At 48.0% G+C, this 17,943-nt stretch overlaps 2 protein-coding genes across 2 annotated transcripts in view; one reads left to right on the forward strand and one right to left on the reverse strand.

The window, feature by feature from the left end:
• Nucleotides 1–12,989, reverse strand: part of TMEM104 (transmembrane protein 104) — a 43,960-nt gene extending 30,971 nt beyond the window's left edge. The window contains 8 exon segments of the mRNA XM_032706501.1: nt 823–931; nt 1,716–1,815; nt 6,188–6,268; nt 6,674–6,776; nt 7,692–7,773; nt 9,706–9,827; nt 11,678–11,788; nt 12,809–12,989. Of these exon segments, the coding sequence (XP_032562392.1) occupies nt 823–931; nt 1,716–1,815; nt 6,188–6,268; nt 6,674–6,776; nt 7,692–7,773; nt 9,706–9,827; nt 11,678–11,722 (642 nt within the window). The 5' untranslated portion in view covers nt 11,723–11,788; nt 12,809–12,989.
• A 753-nt stretch (nt 12,990–13,742) lies between these two features.
• On the forward strand, nt 13,743–17,085 carry NAT9 (N-acetyltransferase 9 (putative)). Its single transcript, XM_032706503.1, has 6 exons — nt 13,743–14,026; nt 14,698–14,807; nt 15,717–15,854; nt 16,067–16,126; nt 16,301–16,395; nt 16,479–17,085. The coding sequence occupies exons 1-6, from the start codon at nt 13,950–13,952 to the stop codon at nt 16,623–16,625; spliced, it is 627 nt and encodes a 208-aa protein (XP_032562394.1). The 5' UTR covers nt 13,743–13,949; the 3' UTR covers nt 16,626–17,085.
• The last annotated feature ends 858 nt before the right edge of the window (nt 17,086–17,943 follow it).

The raw sequence follows: 17,943 nt of genomic DNA on the forward strand, positions 1-17,943 counted from the left end.
TACCTCTGGATTTCTCTGTGCACACACAGCCACCCTCACTCCCTGCACTCCTTGTTCCTGAAATTCTCACCAAGACCCTTAACAGAAGCCACACTACTGGCATCCCATCCTCTTTTCCTTTTGCCCTACCGAGGTGTCTCCAGGTAGGAGCACTCAACACTCCCCAATATCTAGAAAAGCCATTTCATCATCTTTTGGGAAAAACCCTGGTTTCACAGCAGAACCTCAGCACAGTAACAGATGCAACAGACAATCCTGAACTAGACAAAGCTATTACTAAAGCAGCACATAGCACTGGATGTTGTCTAAGCTGGCTGTTTCCATCATCTTTTAAACAGCAGATTCTCCTGCAGCATTAACAATTTTATTCACATGAAGAATGGACTCAATGATCCTTGTGGGTCCCTTCCAACTCAGGATATTTTATATTCTAAAGCAGTCGAGTGAGCTTAATATACTTCAGTATTCTGACAACAATTACCCCCAAGTGAATATTACTTAGCCAGCCAATGAAAAACCCACTGAAGAAAAGCCCAGCCTTTGGCAAGAACATCTCACCTGCTTAAGCAATATAAAACTACAAAACAAGACGGACAGAACTCAAAACCATAAGGATCATTCTGATGGCCTACAAGTTCACACACAGCCATGTCACCAAGAACAGGAAGGAGGTATATGGCCAAAAGGGCCAGATTGAACCAAAAGCTTCACACCATGTTGTTCACTCGAACCACATTATCTCTATAGGAAAAAAAAAAAATCTTTATAACTAGAAGCAAAGTTTAAGTGGCAACAGTGGTTATCCCAGTTCCAAAAACTCACCAGGTACAGCCTGTAAGCATCAATCCGCCGAATTGGCCCCCAGCACTTGTCTGTGTCGTTGTACTTTGTGCCATCTCCAACACTACAAGAATGGTTGCCAGTGACACTGCTGGGAAAGGAGGGAGAACAAAAGACAGTAATTAACTCCTAGCAGATGTCTTCCCCTCTCCTGCATTCAAGAAGGAAGAATGAGCAGAGGCCATTCCTCCCCTCCCTCCCTGAACACCCTCCCTCATTCTGCTTTCTGGACTGTGTAACAGAGCAAGTCACTGAGTACTGGGCATTTAAAAGCAAATTCTCAAATTACCTGCAGTTATTTGCAAGATTGGTCATTTAGTCATTAAGCTGGCTAGTTTAGGTCATATAGTGATCACTGAGGTTTCCCATTTCCAAGACACAAGTCCAGATCCAGCCCATCCCAGATTTGATCAAACCACTCTTTTTCATTATCTGTTTCTTTGAGAAAGGCATCACTCTCAGTCCAGTGCGAAGTCCACGTAACATCATCACTCTCTGGTCTCTGACTTAATAAGTATGTCATCTCTCAGCCCTCACCCAAAGAGACAGAGAAGCTAAAATATTGCAGAGTATTGCAATCAAACTTTTGAGCAACAAGTCCCATGTCTACAAGTGCTGAAGCTGAAAGTGCTTCCCACCTGAGGGCTCTGGAATCAGTTCGGCTACTTTGCAGGCAGGCAGCAGGCACTCGGGTGGGGAATACAGAGCAACTTCACCTTCCCACCACCCTCAAGAGATGAGCTGTACTTGAGTCATTTCTCCACTTCACTCTTTAGAAAGTAGAGCTGATCCTACTGAGGTTTATAACCCCATCAAATCCAAAGCCTGCCCTCTTCCCTGTTAGCATCCAACCCCTCATCAATAAGCACACTTACCAGGTCACCTGCATGAGAGAGACTGGTACTGCTGCTGCGTAGATTGCCAGATCTCCATAGAGGTAGATAATTATGCAGAAATAGAAGAGGTTGACACCCACTGCAGAAAAAGGAAATATTATCCAGATACTGCAGAGTACACAGAAACTCTTGTACTCTGCAATTCAAATATACAAAATTTTTAAGATCTTAAAAATCACCATTTGCCTCCACAGTTTCCTTCCTTCTGCAGCAAACTCCACCCAAGCTCAGGGAACTTATCATGGCACAGGATCTGATGGGGCATGAGGGGCCTCAGAGCTCCACTCTGCTTCCTTCAATACCTGGCACTGACACTAAACCCTCTAGTTCAAGCCCATCCTGCAGTCAAGACCAACAGGTCTCACATAAGTCACCTGCCAGACGAAGCTGTCAGCTTGGAACAGCCACAGGCAAACATCCAGCTGATGCTCTCAGACTCGGTGTGAGCACAATCTGACAAACAGTGAAATGCAGAGAGAAGATGCTTTTAGTCTCTGCTGATTCCAAACCCTCTGCTTGTAAACCTGCAAGACCTTCACATTAGGGACTTGGCCCTGCAGAGCTCAGACTCCACAGGGCTGAAACGGAGCTGCTTTGGAAGATTCCCTACCACTGGCAACTTGAGCCAAGGTACAATTCCACAAAGCTTTAAAACTCTGTATTTCAGCCCTCTTACCTTTCCACCACCATATATGCTGTTCATGTCCCTACTGATTTTTTGGATTTTTTTTTCTTTAAAAAAAAAAAAATCTTTCCCTGCCTTCACCTAGCAGATTAAAAAAATCTTGCACAAATTAATTGGGTGCACAGGACAGCCTTACTGGGGCACAAAAAGATACTGCTGTGGAGGGCTAAAATCTGCAGGGATAAAGAAACACTTGATGAGACCACAGGATTCTCTCCTTCCAAGACCACAGAATTCTCTCCTTCCAAGCAAGTCTGTATAAAACTCACCAAGGAAAAACAAATTGGAAGACATTTTAGTTCAGAGACAGATGAGTTACAGAAAAAAAAGCCTCACATTTGTTTCATTTAGGAAGTTGACTGAAGGAAAACAGCTCAAAGAACCTGCCCATACTTTCAAGTTGTGTGATGCCAGCTGATGCTTAATCCTAATGCAGCTTGAGCAAATCAATTCACCTGTGCAAGCCTCACCTCACACTCACAGCTGTGACAACTACCAACAAGGACAACACTTCTGCAGGAATGTGGACTCATATTTCTACAGCTTAGATGCCCCAAGTTTTCTCATGTTTTGCCATCATACTGCCCCTGGACCTCAGGATGTTAGGAAACATCTTCCTTCATTTAAATGAATTATTCAATATGCTGAGCCTACTTAGCATAAACATTCCTAAAAAGGGGCTGTATCAGGAAAGCAGCAAGAAAACTTTCCTGTTTCTGTACAGCAGCACTAAGTCAGTGCTCTAGACTTGTTCCTGGTTTGTCTAAAGAGACAAATGGAGGTATTACAGAAATTGTCAGATCATTCCATATAGTTTCCCCCTTGTTTTCTTGCTCTGTGAAAGATTGAAGATGGCTTCACAGTTAAGGAGTCTCTGCACTGTTCTGGAGACAGCAACAAACTACGTACCAGTCTTCCCCAATTTCCCATTAAAAAGGGTTGAAGGTTATAACAAAATATCTGAAATAGGACAGAAAGTGCAGACACACTAAGCTTAGTACTGCAGACTCAGACAGATTCTGTTTGGGGATCTCCACTGGTCTCAGGCCTCAGCTGCCCTCCCCACACAAAATAAGGCTGACACAACCACTGCAGCACCACCCAGTACCAACAGCACACACTATATCCCTGTTTCAGTGCAGACTCCCTGTCTGTAGGAAGTCCAGGTGATACTCCTCTCCCAAACTCATCTTCTCAAGACCAGGAAGACTTTACCATCAGTTCTTTTATAAACTGCTGCTGACCCTCCCCAATCAATACTTTCATTACTGGGCACAAAACAGGGAGAAAAAAAAAAATCAATGACTTCCTGTGAGGAAACAGTATGATAGATGTGCCTGCAATCCATTACTGCAATAAATGACTACTTGGTCCCAGAAGAAAGCACCCGAAACTGCATATTAAAAAATAAAAAAATTAAACTAAGAAACAGAGCAGTTCTTCAGAGCCAGCTCTTTCGAAAGAGCACACAGGCTCTTCACAGCCTAAACCTAAGTCAGCTCCCTTTAAGAAAACAGACAGTCTGAAATTGAGATTTATCCCCAGCTTACCTCCTAGGACTGCAGATTCCACTCCTGTCAGATTGCTGAAAATAAAAATCAGTCAAGGGAAAGGAGCAGAGAACTCACTAGAAATCAGAGGCTTTGAGGTCTATGGCACAGCTTTCACCAGCCTTCACTCTGAAGGCTGTAAAGCCCTGAGACACCCTGGGTTTAGATCCACGCTTTGTATATCGTCAGTAAACACCCACCCAGACATTTGTGAGCTGTGAAACCACATGGGTTGGTGCTTGGATCTGAGAATTCCCCAGTGTGGCCCAGTTTCTCAGCACAAGGCAGCAGACACTGGTCACTGAGCCCTTACTGAAGGCCCTTCTGCGCAGCCATCGCGAGGGAGCACCTCGGCACGGATCTGCAGAGGGAGGTACTTCACTCCTCTGTCTCTGCAGCCGCTCCCAGGCCAGAGGGTGTCTCTGAACCAGGACTCAGCGACAGGGATGAAGCCTCATTGCTGAGCTCAGAGGAAAGAAAAGCAGCAAATGAGTTACAGCTGCCCCAGACTCTTCCCATCTGGAAGTCACAAGTTAAGTCAGGCCGTGGTCTGCAGCTGTTCCAGTGGCCTTCCTGCAGACAGATTCATCCCTTTGCAATGGGCTCAATAGACCCTGGGGAGGATCCCTAACACAGAAATCAGATAACTGTGGCTAAAGCAACATTAAGAAGAGGGATTAAGATTTAAGAGTACTAAGCAGTTTATTTCACTTTGCTCGGAAGCTACACTGGTGCCGGCAGAGAGAGGACACGTATTCCCAGCACCCTCTAGTGTCTGAGCACCAGAGAGGTCCAGAAGGCACTTGCCCAACACCTGCCTGCTTTTGGGGCATCCTTTTCAGCTCCCCTTTGCATTTGCAAAGAAGGGGCCTCCTGGAACTCGATTATGAGGACACTGTCTCCTGTGACCCCCCCAGCCCTCCACAGCCGAGTCCTCAGCAATACAGCTAAACCCCATTACATGGTGATTGCCCTCAAAGCACTTCCAAATATTACTCCTCAGAGGAATATCAAGAGACAGGGAAGTGTTCACAGTGTTTTACAGACAGCAAAGCAAACAAGGAAAAACTTCTCTGAGGTCAGAGCAACTCAGTGCTACAGACAAGACCAGGAACAAGACGTTTCTGACACACTTCTCTTCCCTGACTAGAAATGTGGCAGCCTGATCCAAGGTGGATTATTCTGATGGTCCTGTGTGATTTAAATCTAAAAAAGCCCAGAAGAAGCATGCATGAAAATTAAAAAGCTTTTTTTTTCCAATTAGACTTTAAAATCAGAAATAATAGTTCATAGAATCTTCACTACTTAAGCCCAGCTGTCCTTCAGAGGCAACAGCCTTACGCTGGCATAATGCTGATGTAACGTAGTGGAAAAAACCAGCCCGTCACCTCTTTGCAAGGTGGCCAGTGAACAAGGGAAAACATCATTTTCCACAAGAAATGGGGCCTGACAGGTTCAAAACTGCACAGCCATGGTGTCTGATGATGTTCTGGCCCTGCACAGCATTTCACTGCACTGTTTTGCAGGTTTCAGAATCCCTGCCACTGTGGTTTGCATTTCTGTTGCACACAGCAATGGACAGGGATGTATTGCAGTACGGTTACAAGTTTGTTCCCTGGCATACAAGCAGCATTTAATAACAGAAACACAAGCCAGCTGCCTGTCATATGCTCAGCAGGGACCCTTTCAGCAGTTCATGTCCCAGCAGCTCTCCTGATGATTCCCCAGGCACAGGCAATTCCCAGAAGCTCCCACCAGAAGTCTTTCTTCTTGAGACTGATACAGGGCTCAGGGAAGCCTGAACGTCTTATTCGCAAATGCTACAACCAAGATGGAAGTGGCAAACACTGCAGCTGGGCTTTACTGCTTTAAACAGTGGAGATCACAGAGGACAGATGCAGTTCAGAGGCAGGTGAAGGGCAGTCAGAAAAGGCACTGACTCACACTTGCCTGTCTCGAGAAACTGGGCCCATAACCTGCAGTGTTTTGCTAGTTCTGTGCCCACCACAGCAGGTTCTGGCCCACTTGCCCATAATACTTCATAGAAACATCACACAGGAGGATGAACACAGTCCACAGAGAGAAGAAATGACACTTTTGGGTAGAATTATCACAAACTCAGGATGCAAACCCACACTGAAAAAAACCTTGCAAACTTAAGCAACAGACATACACACTATGTCCAAGAGGGCCTTTTGAAAATATGCATCACTTACCTTTATTGAAGAACATGGAAGCCATTTGGCCCATTTCCACCCTCTCAGTGATTTCAAAGATATTGGGTGAGCCACGTCTCTCTGCACGATGGAAAAAAGAAGTGTTTCAACCAATCCCCCCAGTAAACCCAGAGCCCAAACTACCTGGACACTTGGGAAGCTCTAGCAGCAGTTTGAAGGACAGTTTGTACAACTCCACAGCTGCAGAGTCACTGGTCCAATTACTCTACTGAAGCTAGTTTAAAAGTGTTTAGAAAATAAGATGTTCTCATCTTAGTGACCTAGAAGGAAAAGATCTTTATCAGACTGCAGAAGGTAAACTGAATTCTCAATGAGTCTTATCTTGCAAATGTTAAGGACTTTGGGATGTGAGCACATGGAATTAAGGGTGAAATGAACAGAGGAGTCCACGCTTGTGGAATTCTCTGGGACACTGTCTGCAGAGAAAAGGTCTTGGAGCAGCAAAGGCATGAACTGGGTACTCACGAACTGACAGGATAGGCCGTGTCTCTGCTCGCTCGTAGCCCTCTGGGAGGAGAACATCACTGTCAGATACTCCAGAGGAAGAATCTTCATCCTCATCATCCTCCTGGATGAAAAGACCAGACCACTGCTGAGATATGTGTTACCCACAGTAAAGGCTTCAGCACCACCAGTGTCACGGTCACTTCCAGACACTCAAAAGAAGGTCTCAAACAGGGAGGGCAGGACATGCAAGCAAAGGTAACACCAGGGAGACCTTGGGATGCTGTGGAGGGCAGAAGAGGGCACTAGCAGAGCAGGCTGAAGTGAGTGACAGGCTCTGCTGTCCCAGCCTGAGGTCACGCATGCAGCAACAGTGCCCAACTCCTGTAGTGATACGTGGCACAAGGAAGTCAGAAACTTCCGGCAGATCTGCAGCGCTGCAGAACTGGTAGAAAAAAAATAAATCTAAACATATAAAGTCTCAGCTAGTCAGAGCAGGCAGGTCTAGCTCCTAACTCCATCCCACTAAAACAAAGGCAGGGGTCTAAATCAGCGCAAACAATTACGCCTCCCTCTGATCCAGAAAAGCCACAAGTAAGCTTTACAGGAAGGGCATAATTCAGAACTGTCCATTCCCTGGGATACAGCCCAAGTAACAGCAAGGACATTCCAGCCTGTCCCAGTTAAATGACCTGAGATCAGCAAGGATTTATAGTCCTCAGCACACTCCAAATAGCACCAATATATTGGCTGCCACCTCTCCACATTCACTGAGCGGCGCTTCTGGGCAAGGAGAGCACGATCAGTAAGAAATGTGAACAGCACAAGAGATTTTTCAAAGCAGGAGCAGAAAATCCTGTCTTTAATGAGCAACCCCACAGGGAACTAACAGCCGTATTTTATATGGCAAAGTTAAGTACAGTAGAAATTTATTTCTTTAGAGTTAGTAACGAGGCACGGCAAAGAATCAGAGGAATCCCAGGCAAATCCTACAGGATAGAAGAACACAACAAAACATAAAATTAAACCCCACACAAACCTTGCGTTTTTCCATTCTCTTCCATCTCAGCTGGGCATTTGCAGCAGCCATGGCTTCCACCACAAAGGTCGTAGTCATATAGCTACAGAGAAAGGAATTCAATTGATATCATCAATAACAGTCAAGAACTGTCACTGCAGAGAGATGGAGAATTATTCCCATCTGTTTGTAGGAGCAAAAAAACAAACAAAACCAACCCTTTTGCCAGCTCCCCACACACTGTTTTGGTAGTGTTTCATCTCGTTTTATTGCTCCCTTCTGCTCTTGAGATTCAGGTGTTCAAGCAGACCACAAAATGCAATAAAGTATAACACGCCTTCAGATACAATAAGACACTTTAGATATTTGGAAGGCACCTTCCTGGTGCTTCTGTGGGTTGAAGACAGCAAAAGGACTTTGCCCTTTGCTAGAAAGCAAGTTTCCTTCCTCTTTTTACAGCCTAGGATGAGCACAGTACAATTCTGAAACTCATCTATTAGGGCCTGTGGCAAAGGTACTACAGCCTCTTAAATAATCTTACAAATGGCATCAGAAGCAAAGCAGCAATAGAAGAAGGAGAGATCACACATGCATGCAAATACACTTTGCTGGAGGCCAGGGGAAAGGCTGTTCAGGGAGACAGCGAGAGCCACTGATGGAAGGAATGTCATTATCTCAGCTAAAAACTGTCCTCTGATATTAATAAATTTAAAAAACCCCTCAAATCAATCTTATTTAAGGCTTTACAGTGGTTTCTCACTGCTTTAGGAGCCAGACTCGCTTATCGAGCTCAAATGAGAGATTAGTTTTGCAAGAATAAAAGAAAGTGCTGAGGTCTGTGTGGCAATTTCCGCCCCGACTTTTCCTGCACTGAAGGTGCCCAGCGGGCACGAGGAAGTCACAAGCACCAGAACAAAAGCCACAGAGCAATGCAGCTCCCAAGGCACGTACTCCTTTGAGCTGCACCTTTTCAGTTTAATCCAGTGCAGTTCTGGTACACAGGTTTGGAGCTTTGTGCTCTTCTGCTGACCTTGAAGGATTTTCTGTTGGTGCTGAGCTTCATACATTGAATTTATGCTTTTATACTAATGTAGCTAAAAGGAATTGCTTACAAAGCTCCCAGTTACTGGTACCCCACAGTTTACAGCATCCAGCTCAGGGGTGAGGCACTAAAAGCATTACTACAGCCAGTAATGACCATACAGTTCCTCTGTTTAGCAGCATCTAACAGATCCCAAAGGCTCTGGCTCAAAACTAAAGGCACATTCAGGCTGAGAGAGCTGGTTATTGACAAGGCTGGGACTTCAAAATTCCATTCTTACAAATGGCAGGAGGGGATTTTGGTTTTATTTTAAAAATTCTTGGTTTTATTTTAAAACCAAGCAAGAAGAGATTCACAGCCCATCAGAAGATGGCAATTCTATCAATAGCTCCTCAGACACCAGCGCTGTATCCACAGCCTTCAGCTCCATCTGCTGCTCCAGCCTGGAGGCACCTGGGCAGGAGCTCATGGTGAGCCAGTGGGAAAATCAGGAGAGCAGCTCCAAGGTCTCAAGTAGTGAAGGTCTGGAGGGGATAAGATAGGCCTGGCTATACAGGAATTTGTTTTCCTGACACTCCTGCAGCTGTGGGAGCATTGCTAGAAGCCCAGAGAAAGCTTACACACCTGCATCAAAGTCACAGAGCAGAAGCATTACCCCATGTCACCTATGACACGAGTGGTGTTTGGGGAACTGATCCAGACAGAGGCAAGCATGGAATGTATCCACAGCGAGGACAAAAAAGGAAACTGGGAGAAAGGTCCTAGAAGACTCTGCACTGGAGGAAAAGTCTTGCCCATCAGTCAGGAAATGGGATGTAGCACCATACTGCAGGCTGTCAGGAGGTGCATCCCTCCAAATCAGGGCAACACCACTGCAGAGACCAATCCTCAAGGAGCAGAGCACAGGAAAGCAGCAAAAGTCAACATGGTCCTCACAGCCCCACCCAGCTGAACCCCCCTCCAAACCCCCAGGGACGCACACTCGTGTCCTACCTCATAAATCCCAGGAACATGAGGAGGATGAGGCTGACGAGCCACCCTGCTGTCGCAAAGGCCTTTGGCATCGTGAGGGCTCCTGTCCCCACGATGAGGTTGAACATGTAAACCAGGCCAACCTGCAACCAGCCACATGATCCAGCATCAGAGCGTGCCAGGAATCACCCAGAACACCTCACACATGCACTGACTCACACAGAGAGGGCAATCCTGGAGCGGGCAGGGTGGGAGCAAGAAATAACTAGAGGAGGGGACTGATAACCAAAGGGAACAAAGTGAGTGTCAGCACATTTCTGGAAAAACTGCTATTCCTCTCCCTTTTCCTAATTATTTTAAAATATTTTTTCTTTCTATTCTAACTTTTAAATGAGTTAGAAAGCATAGGAGCTTTTTATTTGTTTGTTTTCAAATCACTGCCTTCTACCAGAAGGTCTACACTGTGGGCTGGGGTCTCTCCTTGTTTTCCAACCTGAACTCAAGCAGTTACAACTGTGCACCTGAGTTATCCTTCAGAAGTGCTTGTTCTTCTTTATTCTTACTCAAGCAGGAAATATCCAAAAAGAATTCTAATTCAAAGCCTACTTGACATTTTACCAGTAAGCAGCTGAGCACCTTCTGAAGAAGGGATTTTACTTCCTGAAGGGAAAGGATTTTATCTTCTCTGGCAATGAGCTTTTTTACTGCCCAGGGACAAAAGAGAACTCTGCACCTGGACAGGATCCCCCAGGCTATGCACTTAGCTGAATTCAAGATCAAAAATTGCCACAAAGTTGTTGTGCTTTGGGGGCTTTATTTTAATATAGGTCAGAATCTCTCCAGAGGAGAGCCAGTAAAGAACTGTCTCTGAGCACACTTTTGTGGGTGTGGAACAATTAACATCAGGAGAACTATTCCCCAGGGACCCTGCAAGCACTTCACTGGCATAAGCACAGCAAATTCATCTTGTGCTGAACCTCCCAGAATGATGATTTTCCTTAACTTTGGTCAAGCAGGCAGAGACAAGGATGATGCCCATGAGTTCAGTCTGGTCAGACATCTTCAGGGAAAGGGAACAGTCACAGCCTTTGAGATTACTCCAGGAAATTCATGCAACACCAACTTAACAACATAAGAGCAGGTGACACTAATCCTTGAGGGTCCAAACGTCCCAGTTACTGTCTCAGTTCTCCATTTTCTCAGCTGTGTCCTATTTCTGCAGCCTAATATCCTGTTCTCCTAAATTCAATCCTTATCATGGGGATGAAAGTTTTAAAGCATTTAAAAGCCAACACACAGATTTCAGGGCTGATTCTGTATCTAGTGAGTTCACTTCAGAAAAAAAAAAAAAAACCCAACCAAAACATGTTTGCAAAGTTCTGTTTTTAAAAGCTGACATTTTATGAAGACTTGTGGCTATGAAAACCAGTATTTCCAGTAACATAGGAAAGCAGTAATTGGCCCTGGAGTTGCACCAGCCACCACATTACAGGAAAGAAATATCCTGACTGCTAATTTTAAGTGAAGTGGTTTAAAACAAATTACTGCAACAGCTACAATTAAGTAAACTTTGAGAAATTCAGGGGAAAGCTTATATAAAGTAACAAAACGTAAGAAAGTGGCATAGTTTTAATGTCACAGTTCCTCCAGTTTATGCTGCTTCACATTACGCTGTGGATTGAGGAAAAAAGTAATAAAATACAAGGAAAGTGGGTAAAAGGATGGAAGAGCTGGTGTGGGACATTAAGCACTTTTTAATCTATACTTTAGGCAGACATCATCCCTTTATTTCAGTTACAGTAATCTCTGATATAAAAAACCCTCCATTAACTACAAACACTAAGCATTTTTAACTACCCTTTGACCACCATCATCTCCTGAAACACTGAGGTTATGCCCATGGGGAAGTGGGAACTGAAAACACAATGCTGAGGGAAGAGTATTTTGAAAAAAAGAACAACTTGTGAGCAAACCCACAAGCAGTAGAACTTACATATGGAGAGTAAAGCTCTCCAGTGTCAGTGATGCCCCCTGCCATGATGGAGACGGAGGGGAGGCCCAGAGCACAGCCAGGAGGGTGTTTTCAACTTCTCTTCCCTTTAACCTGGGGAAACACCAGAAAATTTTGTTATTTTTGCTAGAAAGAGGAGGAACTCACCAGTCAGCTTTTGTACATCAATCTTCTGGCACTTGAACAGAGTTCAGCAGGACCTTGCCCTTCGGACAGACCCCACTCACCAGCACCACTGGGTCCAACACTCTGTGAGTTTTCATACCTGTTAAACCAGTTTAAAAGCAACCAAAAGGCCCTGCCCTTTCACAGCACGTGATGACCAAACTTCACCTTCCCCAAACAGCCAGAGGGGCTCTTTCATATACTAAAACCTCAAGAGGAAGAATGACTGCCTTTAGGATGAGCTCACACTGCTGCTTCTCATGCAGCTACTACTCTTTTCAAGCACGTGCCTACTGCACATCAAAGAGCAAAAACCAGCCTACAGTCTCTCCTCATAAATCAAGTACAGAAATAAGCAGACAAATTAAAACACTGCACCTATTAAAGACACGCCAAGATGTTTTTCACGTGCCAAGGTTTCCAAAGCAGAAGTATTTGGGGAAAGAGAAGAAAGTGGAATAGTTTCAATGTCACAGTTCCCCCAGTTTATGCCGGTTCATGTGATAATTAGGGTTGATGAAAACATTAATGAAATACAAGGAAAATGGGTAAAAGGATGGAAGAGCTGGTGTGGGACATTAACCAGTTTTTAGCACTTCTAGATCTATAGTTTAGGCATTGTCCCTTTATTTTATTGAAAGTAAACTGATATAAAAAAGGGTGGAGGGGGGAACCAAAGCCTCCTGAAAGGTTTCAGTGTCAGTAATTAGCCACAGTAGAACTGTTTAAGGGCTTCGTACTTCTATATGTGCTCCTACTCAGCCACGCAAACTGGGACAAATCATCAGCACGAGCTTCACAGGGTAAGAGCACCACTAAAAAAACAAACAGTTGTAAGCTGGCACACACACACTGGATGACAGAAATCACTCTGGCAGCACAGCTCAGAATGGTCATAACTGGACCAGCCTCAGGAGAAGAGGCCAAACATCATCTTTTATGACAGACCTGGGCTCAAAACGCAGCAGCCGAGCTTGGCAGACAGGCAGCAAGAGCAGGGGTGTGCTGACAGACAGCCCGGGGCACGGCCGGGACAGGAGCCCGTGCAGGGCCCTCACCCAGCCCGGGTGGACCGACCCCAGGGCCCGGGACCCCGCGAGGCCTCCAGAGCCCCCCGGCCCTGCCCTACAGCCGGAACGCCGCTCGCTCACCCCGCCCTGCCCGGGGGAACCCCGCCCGCCCCACAGAGACACCACAGCCCGCGGCCTCCTCACCCCGCCCGCTGCACCCCCGCCCCACTCGGGACCCTCCTCCCCAGGCCTCTCTCAGCCCGCGGGGCCCCTCCCCAGCCTTCGCCCCCACAGGCTCTCCCCGGGACGCCCCTCAGACCCCTCGAGGGCGCCGTCGGCCCCGTTTCCCCCGGGTCCCGCCCCGGGTCGCCCCCGCTCCCTCACCGGCGGCGGCTCGTGCCGGCGGCCCCGCCCCCGCCGCGCGGGGGGCACTCACGGCGCACGCCCGGAACCTTCCGCGCACGTGACCTGCTCGAGGGGCGGGGCGGAGAGGAAAGCGCCGAACAGCGATTGGGTGGTGAGAAGGGGCGGGGCCAGGCAGGGGCGCGGCCAGAAAAGGGTGGGGTTGTGAAGGTGACGGGGCGGGGCCTGATTGGGCGTGGTCTAAAAAGGGGGCGTGACCGGGATGGAAAGGGGCGGGGCGGGAAAGGGCAGAGGCGTGTTCAAGACGGGGCAGGGGCGGGGCCGGGGTAAACACACCGATAGCCATTGGCCCGTGGGAAGGGGCGAGGCAGGGTAGGGGCAGAGGCGGGGCAAGAGGGGGAGGAGCCAAAGGGGGCGGGGCGAGGGGGTATGGTGGAGGCGGGGTCATGCAGAGGCGGGGCGATGACGTAAGGCAATTGTGTTGGCTCTGCGCATGCTCGGAGGGCGGCGCGGCAGATCCACGTGACGGGCCGGTGGCGGTTCCCGCGGTCCCCGCGGTCCCGGAGCCCCCCCGGCCCCGGGGTCCCCTCGGGCACCCTGGTGTGGGGGATCGGCGTGACCTGCGCTCCCGAAAGGCTCCAGGCAGCGCTGCCCCCTCCCTCGGCCTCGCCGCAGAACGGAGCGGGTCGCTGGGGCTCTTTCTCGGTGCCGAGGCCATGAAGATTAACCAGGACACGGTGCTGCGAGGGAAGAAGGTGGCGCTGGTGCCCTACACCGCCGCACACGTGCCCCGGTACGTGGCTCGTGTCCTGCTCGGTCTGATTTCACTTCTCTCTGAAGTGAGTGTGATGGTCAGAGGGGGCTGGGCCTCTTCCCTCTGTTAATCACTCCCGGGAAGGCAGTGAGTGTGCCCTCCGTGCCCGGCTGTGCTCTGTGCCGGCTCTACTGAAAGGGATAACTTTATCTGTGCCATTGAGTATACCCGTGGAAAAGGGGAAATACCTGCCTGTCAGTGAGTGAACACCAGCCGTTCTCCTGTTCGTTGATGCCTTTCCCTACTGACAGTGTAAGAGCAAAAAAAGCCACAAAGCTTAAATGTGTGGATGTTTGATACATTAGGTGTGCAGGTTTGTGAAGTGCTGGCCTGGATAGCTGCAGCCTCAAAGATGCCAGTATTGATGTTTTTGTCAGCGTCCAGGAGGGATGAAATGCACAGGAACCCAGTGCTCTCAAAAACACCCAGTTTGCATTGGGCACTCTTCAGGCAAAGCCACTGAATTTCCACAGAGAGCCCTGATTCCTATGTTAGAAAAGGGAGAGAAGGCTGTGGACACTTTTAAGTTGCCACAAAGGCTGGGCTGATGCTTCCAGAGCTGGTTTATGCCCCGATCCTCAGGTTGTTGGGGGAGATCCACCCGCAGTGCTGCAGCTGGGGCAGTGACGTGGCTCTGGGTCCCTTGTCAGGTACCACGAGTGGATGCAGTCGGAGGAGCTGCAGCGCCTGACGGCCTCGGAGCCCCTCAGCCTGGAGCAGGAGTACGAGATGCAGCGCAGCTGGAGGGAGGATGCTGACAGTGAGCACCTGAAATGTTCTCTAAGGAAGGGTAGAAGTGGTGGGCAGGCCCTTTCCGTCCTGGGAAGGACCCACAGTGAGCTGTAAGTCTCCTCTGAACCAGAGGAGATGTGAGACCCTCTACAACAGCAGCTTTGGACTGGCTTTCTGTTATATATAAACCATGTCAGGGAACTAGAGAATGTCCAGGGCTGCTGGTGTCCTTTTTATGTAGTTTTTTTAAAGATTACAGTGAATTACTTCCCACAGCATTATGTGCTGAGCTGATCCTGCACAGCCAGCACTCCCCAGGTCTGATCATTATAAAAAAGTGGAAAGAGGTTGTATTTTTCCTTGAGAAATCCAGTGATTTTTATAATCATCTGCTTGAAGCAACTGAATTGGTTCCCTGACTCTCCTACAGGTAACAAATCCCTGCCCATAAAAGCCTGGTAGAAATGTAGTGAGCTAGAAAATACTGAAGCTGGCAAAGACCCCAGTCCAGAGTATTTGTCTTACTCAAAGCATTAAAAGCCTTACTCAAAGCAGTAATAACATGGACCAGATGAATCACTAGGTCTCAGCCTCTTGTGGACCAAACAATTCTTTGCCCAAACTTGCTGCTGAGTGAGGCAAGGCAAGGAGACCTCAGACATGGGATGGACGTTTTCATGCTCCTTAAAACATGCTGCTTCTAGTCTTGGTGTCTTTGTCACCCTCACAACGGGTTTTCCCAAATATTTCTCACATTTCTATGGTTGGGAGCAGGCACACTTGGCGTGGGAAACCCAGTTATTAGCTCTTCCTCGCTGTTAATGTGTGGAAGCTGTTGTTCATCTGACCGTTACCCGCATTTAGTTTCATTCTTCATTGATTTGGGGATAATGCTCAGCATGCCCTGAGAATGCTGCCTCTTTCTTGTCTTCCCCAGAGTGCACCTTCATCGTGCTGGACGCGGCACGGTGGCCGGGACAGGCGGAGGAGGAGTCCTGCATGGTGGGGGACGTGAACCTCTTCCTCACCAACGCCGAGGATCCGACCCTGGGAGAGGTTGAAATTATGATTGCAGGTCAAGTTCTGCTTCATAGCTTTGTTTCCACGGCTAAAGCCAGCTGCAGACAGGTGTTACATGCAGCAGCTTTTTATTCTCATGCTTTACAGTGGCTGTTCAGCCCTGATGAGACCTTTGTCTGTCCAGGTCACAGTCTCCTCTGAAAAGTGTCTGGTGTGGCTGATTTGTCTCCCATAAGTGGATGCTGACTCTGTGACTGTCTCTTTCAGAGCCCTGCTACCGAGGCAGAGGGTTTGGCAAGGAGGCAACTCTGCTGATGATGGCCTATGGTAAGGGTGGCTCAGTGCACAGGAACAGGAGTGCAGGCAGCCTGTGATCAAGAAGCACATACTCCTAGTGATTCAGACAGGGTAGTAAGGGATGCATCTGCCCCAAGACTGGAGTCCTCTGCTTTTATAGAAGCCAAACTAGTGATAGAAATGCTTCTCTGATTTCTTTTGCAGGAGTGAGAAGCCTGGGGATCACCAAATTTGAGGCTAAGATTGGTCAGGAAAATGAAGCCAGTATCTGCATGTTCAAAAAGCTTCACTTTAAGGAGGTGCAGTAACAGCCCATCTTCTACCCAGAGAACATGTTTCCCCCATGACTGGTACTGAGCTGCTTTCCCTCTGTGTGATGCAGGTTGCTGTGAACAGCTTTTTCCAGGAGGTGACGCTGAAGCTGGATGTCAGTGACCAGGAGAGACGATGGCTCCTGGAACAGACAAACCACGTGGAGGAGAAGAGCTACACTGAGCTGAAGCGGCCAGTTGGGGTGCTGGAGACCTGACAGACACATCCAGACACGGGCTGGGTTTCCAGGGAGGAGTTGGACGCTGTTGCAAGGTCTGGGTGTGGAGGACACCACTGAGCCAACACTGCACTTGACTGTTTTCAGTTACTTTGTCATCCTGCCAACTTTGCACTTTGCTGCGCCAGCCAGAATTACGGCCTGAAGTTTGGACCTGGAGAACAGCCACTAATTCACAGGTTTGGCTAGGAATGACTGTAACCTTCACATGCCGTTCCAGCAGAGCCTAAAATCACCAGCAGTTGTTTCCTGGTGCCACCAATTTCTGTACAAGCAGTAACTTCTCCCACTGCCCTTGGAGCAGGATTCATCAGTTTGGCAGACATGGTCTCATACGCTGGCAGCTCAGTTTGTTTACTCTTGAATAAAAAAAAAAAGACAAAGCTCTGAGGTGCCTGAGCACAGTGTGGGGCTCAGCTGCTTGCTTTGGCTGCTCAAAGTGTGGTTATGGTTTGTAACAGACAACAGAGACTCTTTGAACCCAGTCTTCCAGGGTCTGGTGCGTTGCAGGGGGGCACTGCTGTGTCCTGGCAGGGAGAGGCCCTGGTGTGGGTGAGCACAACCGAAGGGCAAGTTAATGTGACGAAAATTGTTGATATTGGCTGATCAAGACTAGAGCTGAGCCCCACCATGACAGCTGTGCAAGGGAGGGGCTGGGAGCTGCAGGAGGCTGCTGAGACAAACCCCCTGGAGCTTCAGGGCCGTGTTCCATATCTGGAAACCTCAGACCAGCATTGAAGGGATATAGCACTTCATTTTCCCTGGCTGCTTTGATGGAAGCAAGGAGGAAGAGGAGAACACAGTGAAAGGAGACAGCTCCCTTCTTCCAGCAGCTCAGGACTTGCTCTGCTGAGCCTGGAAGCTTCATTTGCTGCTCCACTAAGAAGGATGGGGGGAAAAATATCTGTGACTGAGGGGCAGATATATTTAGGTGAGAGTTAACCAGCCTGAGCAGTGGTAGATCCAAGATCTATGGATGAAGAAGGGGCACTTGCCTGATTCCACCTAGACAGACTTACCTGTGCAGTTACTCAGCCTGACCTCTCCTGCCCTACACATGCTCTCCACAGCAGGGAGGCTTGCTAAGAGGAGAGGACAGAAGGTAAGGAGGATAACTGACTCCTGTGTGTTTTCCCACTGTAGTAGCAGCCGTAATGGCTAATCCTAGACCAGAAATTATCTGTTCCAATGAAGCAGGATCAGGTAATAACTTTCAGATTCGCCCCGGGATGTTTATATTGGAGATTGGCAGTCTGTGGAATTTTTAGTGTTGCTGTGCCTTGTATTTTTAGAGCCT

This window comes from Chiroxiphia lanceolata, chromosome 19, assembly GCF_009829145.1.
Source record: "Chiroxiphia lanceolata isolate bChiLan1 chromosome 19, bChiLan1.pri, whole genome shotgun sequence".
NCBI lineage: Eukaryota > Metazoa > Chordata > Aves > Passeriformes > Pipridae > Chiroxiphia > Chiroxiphia lanceolata.